Here is a 5,371-nt window from a genome sequence, read left to right on the forward strand (position 1 = left end):
TTGAAAATCCCTTTTTTTCCCTGAGTCCTTTCTTCCCCTCTTGGCAGAAGCAACAACTGCTACTAGCATAGAGACATTCTATGTACTACTGTTATATTTAAAAGTGTATTTTATGTAGGCTCATCATTTTTAAATAAGCTTTTGATGGCATTCTGTTACAAGAAAGAGAATGGAAGAAAGGAAGACTTAGACTTTTGGAAAAGTTTTAAGAATAAACAAAAACACTCCAAAGAAGCCATACTGTAAGGCCATGTTGGGATAGCACGTTCCGGTGAAGACACATTCATATGGCTGAGAGTTGAACTGTGAAATGCACAACTGCATTTTTATCTGTGCGATCCCATACTGAAAGGGTGTGAACTTAACAGTCACATTCATCTTCCCGTTAGCTGGAATTATTCCTGAGAGGAAAGAGATGAGAAAATGTGATATGCTCTCTTGTGTCTAGCCAAAGAGGCTGACACATGCACAAATATAGTCTTCCCATGATAGACACAAGCATTTGTATTATCTTTATATACTCTTTTCATTAAATACATGTGAACCAACTTTTTCAGGTTTAAATTGATCTTATTTACCAATTACTACATTAATCCTTTATAATCAGTTGATTGTGTCGGCGATATAAATATATACTATCAATATGCTTTAGTGATTATGACATAAATTCCCAGAACGATCATCTTCACAAGAATTATCAGATGTCAATGTTAAGCAACAAGGAAAAGCTAGGAACACACAGACAAGTTCATGTCCAAATAACTCGGTTTCCTATTCAATTACTACATTAATCCTTTATAATCAGTTGATTGTGTCGGCGATATAAATATATACTATCAATATGCTTTAGTGATTCTGACATGAATTCCCAGAACGATCATCTTCACAAGAATTATCAGATGTCAATGTTGAGCAACAAGGAAAAGCTAGGAACACACAGACAAGTTCATGTCCAAATAACTCGGTTTCCTATATTTTTGTGTAATTTGATTCTCTCTGTTCAAATCTTTGAGATGGACTGCTATGCTGTCCAAAGTGAAATATTACACTGTGCCTTATTCCTCCTTTGTATCTCTGTACCAGTGGGGCTTGGAACATAGTAAGTGCTCAACAAATATAGAAAGAAAATAGAGAAAGGGAGGACTGGTATACTAGGTGCGATGAGGGCTCATGTTCTCTCTGACTTCCACCGAAGGCTCTTTGGTTTACTTTCTAGATGAGACCCTCTGCCCCTGTGTGCCTGGCCCTTCCACTGACCCTGCAGAGGCCTTACTCAGTCCCTCATAAGTGCCTGGCATACCCTCCTTCCTGTCTATCCCCTCCTCTGAATCTGGTACCACTCTGTCCCTTCTCTCTGTGCTCAACCACATGGACCTTCCATTCAGCCATTCAAGTATTTATTGAGCACTTACTGTGTGCCAGGTACTGTTTTGGGAATTCAAGATATAGCAAAAAACAAAACAAAGTCCCAGATCTCACAGAGTGTACATTCTAGTTGGGGATAGAAAAAAAAGAGAAAGAAAGAAAGGAAGAAAAAAACAAATGAATATAAAGTACAAACCCAGTCATGAATACCAACAAGAAAAATAAAGCAGGGTATGGGGAAGCAAGTGGGGCGTGCTGGTTGTTGGAGGTAGGATGGGTGGAAAGCCCCTGGTGAGGGGCAGAGTCTGAGGGGGAGAGGGCCCTCGCTCTAACCCCCAGTCGCTGGCTCCTGCTGCCTCAGGGTCCTGGCACTTGCTCTTCCCTGGGCCTGGAAAGCTCTCTCTCCTCATCTTTTTTGAGCTGCTTCATCCTAAGCTCTGAAATTATCTTGTTTACCATCTGCCTTCTTTAGATCAGAGTGTAAATCCTAGGAAAGCAGGAGCCTGCTCATTACTGTGTTTCCAGCTCAACAAATTATTGTTGAATGACCCCAAACTTGAAAGTCTACACCAACCTACACATGACACAAATCCCTCTGCCTCTCCCTTGCAGGAACCTTCACTCCCATAAAGTTCTGTCAGTCCTGGGGGCCTCATGTATCACCTGATTGTTAACCTTTCAAAGTTTACTGTCTCTCAACTAGATGGCAAGCCCTGAAAGCAGACACCAGCCCCATAGCTCTTTTATCTTCCCGATCCCTAGCACAGTGCTTCAGAAATGGCTGTCAATTTCCTGAAAGCAGAAGTCAAAGCCTTTAAATGACACCCACAAGTGACCCTCAAGGTCACTGTAGGGAAGAGTGAAGAATCAGCACAAATCAGATCTGTTGCTAGCCTAAGATCAGCTGAACAGAAACCCTGACTCTCCGTGATGCACTGGACGTCAATACCTTGACCACCCACTTGGGCAGAAAATATACCCGTTTGACCGCAATTCACTGGTGGCTTTAGACTAAGAACATTCTATTGCTTCTGCTCCAGCTCATTAACTTAAAAAGTAAGAACAAGCTCTGGGGCAAGGATTAATGTTTGCTTTGACCTGGCTGATTTATTTTTAAGCACTCCCAGCCCAGACCTAATACATAAAGCACACTGTGGAGGTATAGTCTAGGCAACCAGAGTACACTGCTTTTTCCACTGACAGGGATACCAGTTAATGCAGCTCTGTTAACAGAAAGCAGTTGCAGTGGACTGTCAAATGTAAATAGCTGTAAAAGGTGTGCCTCACGGTCACAGCATACTGTGTGGCAAAAAAGTGAGGGAGGACAGAATAGGGGCATGCCCCAGGGAGGCTGCTCATAAATATTCAGACTGGATCAGCACTAATGTTTTGCAGGTGATAAACCCATAATGAGCTGGCGACAGCTTAACCACCCTACCAATCAGCCTGTTATACCTGGAACTCTGTAGTTTTCAAAAACTGCAGCACCTGCGCACTAAGAGGAACAAAAGTGCAGAAGACTGCCATGTGACCTTCCACCTGTGATGCTAGACCACAAAAGACAAAGTTAGGAGAAAAGTAACCCTACTGCGCATGACTAAAAACTTCAGAAACTCAGAGATGCATGACAGGAAGGCGATGGAACCTTGCATCAGCCTGTTAGGCCTTAATTACTCTAGATCCTCCCCCATGGCCAAATATTCCTCCTCTTAGTTAGGACAAACACTCCCATCCCAGAACAGCATATAACCGCCTCCCCAAGAATGCGTGTGTTCTTCACTCACAAGGCCACCCATGCTCACTTCTGCACGTGCTTTTGCTTTACGATAGAGTGCTATTGTTTGAACGTTCCGTCAGTCTATTCCTCTTTCTTTCCTTTTGCTGAGCAGGTGCTCCCTGTGTTGTGGACTTCGTTTGGTCCCATGCAAGGTTCTCCTTCATGGTTTGACCAAGAACCCGGAACTGCCAGCCGGTAACAAAAGGACAGTATGTTTCATGCTTTAGAAGTGAGAAAGCTCATGTTTTAAAAGTGGGGAGAGCACCCCCAAAATGACTACTGCATTTTAAAAAGCCCAAATGACTATTTTATGGCTTCAGTTCAATTTCATCTGGGGTCAATTTCAGATTACTACCCTTAACATAACCAGGGATAATGTCGAATCACAGGGCAGAGAGGTGGTGAACAGAGACAGAGAGGAAAGAACAAAACTAGAAATAAACTAAAGGCTAAGAACGCTCTAGTTTATCAAAAAAGTGAATATCATGAAGAAAATGTGACAACACTGAAAAGCACTATAATGATAAGTGAAGTCACCAGGAAACACCACTGTCTTTGCCTATATTAAAATTACATAAAGCCTTTGTATAATTATAGGCAGTTATTAAAAATAAAAGGAGATGGAAGAATAAAAGCATATTATTTGTTAGGGCAGTAAGGTCCAGGATGGGGATAATTTCTAAAAATTTCTTTTTTCTGACTTGTCCATCCAGTGATACTACAATATTTTTAAAATTTTTAAATAACTTATTCTTCAGAAGTCTCAGAAAGTTCAGCTTATTCTCCCTAAATTGTCATAGAGCCATTCAACCCACATGCTTAAAGTGTTATTAAGTACTCGTTTTAATCTTCCAAGATTTAGGGTTTCACTAACTCTGTGATTTTGGGCAAACTATTTAATCTCTGTAAGATTCAGCAGGGAAATTAATAGCTACATAGTTTGAAAACCATCCGTGAACAGGCTGTTGACAAATTCTAACAATGCTTTTGATTCACTGGACTACAGAAGGGAGGTCCACCATCTGACTCACAGTAGTAACAATGAAAGGCCACCACCACTGCCCAGGGCATGTGGGCGAGAGAAAGGCCCAGAGGCCACATGGACCCTGACTCATACCGTTGTTTGGTCACATATGAGCTCTGTGTGTGGGCAAGAGAAAAAGGCCCAGAGGCCACATGGACCCTGACTCATACCGTTGTTTGGTCACATATGAGCTCTGTAACTTTGCTCAGTTATCTTATCTAAGGCTCAGTTTTGTCATCTGTAAAACGCAACAAGGATTAAAGGAGAAAACAATGTATGGGGTCTGGGATAATGCCTGGTACATGGAGTGTGTCCTACAAATGTGGCCTTTCTAATATTTGTGCTCAATAAAACAAGCACTAATTTATCGTGTATTAAGTTATCATTAAAATGTCAAAACTCATACTTGACACATTTGAATTCTTAAAAAGGAAGAGACAATTGCCTGATGATGTCAAGCTACCAGGATCAGTTTCCCAAAGCCCCAGGTCTTTCCTTTTGCTTCACAAAAGTATCAAATGCAGGCAAATCCACAGGTCAGAAGACAAGGACTGGGCAGGGGTGAAATATAAGCCCTGAGGCTTTTGGATACACGTTGAGTTCTGAATTTCTCGGGAAGAATCAACCCCCACTTGGCCACAGCAGATGAAGACTGACGTGTTGCAGATGCCTACACTGCTAATAATCCCAGTACTTATTTTAATCTTTAACTTCCTTCCCCCTCCAGCAAGTGTTTTTTACTGGAACTAGAAATAAGTAGTAAAATGAAGGCTTTTGGAATCTACTAACTTTCCTTTTTGTCCCTATGCATCGAAAATCCAAAATGCAGACATTAGAAGCAAGACCAGAGCAGCCAGAAGAAGTTGAGGAGAAGTCCAAGGAGAGACTGCTGGGGAAGTTAAGCCAAGTCAGCTACTCATTTTCTGCCAAGCCCGTGACCCGCTGGCTGGGAACAAGGCATGTGCACACAGGTGTTATGTACCTACCATACCGAGCATGGGGTCCAGCACTGCAAAGACAGCTCCTGGGGAGGGCAGGTGACTGCGCAGGAAGTTACCACATGGCACCTCATACACTCAATGCTCAGGCTGGAACCAGGAGCCACCTCCTGACCCACCAGCCTCATCTGACCCTTCAGCAAGACCTGTCCACTTCCCCATCCGCTCTCATCATCTCCAAGGCCATCACCGGGATGCTTGAACACA

At 42.5% G+C, this 5,371-nt stretch overlaps 1 protein-coding gene across 1 annotated transcript in view; it reads right to left on the reverse strand.

Annotated features, from left to right (window-relative positions):
* Positions 1-378, reverse strand: part of LOC103583233 (primary ciliary dyskinesia protein 1-like) — a 6,679-nt gene extending 6,301 nt beyond the window's left edge. Inside the window, exon 1 of the mRNA XM_008564611.1 lies at positions 242-378. Within this exon, the coding sequence (XP_008562833.1) occupies positions 242-378 (137 nt within the window). The remainder of the gene's footprint in view (positions 1-241) is intronic.
* Positions 379-5,371: the final 4,993 nt, after the last annotated feature.

Source organism: Galeopterus variegatus, unplaced genomic scaffold (assembly GCF_000696425.1).
Source record: "Galeopterus variegatus unplaced genomic scaffold, G_variegatus-3.0.2 Scaffold20773, whole genome shotgun sequence".
Classification (NCBI taxonomy): Eukaryota; Metazoa; Chordata; class Mammalia; order Dermoptera; family Cynocephalidae; genus Galeopterus; species Galeopterus variegatus.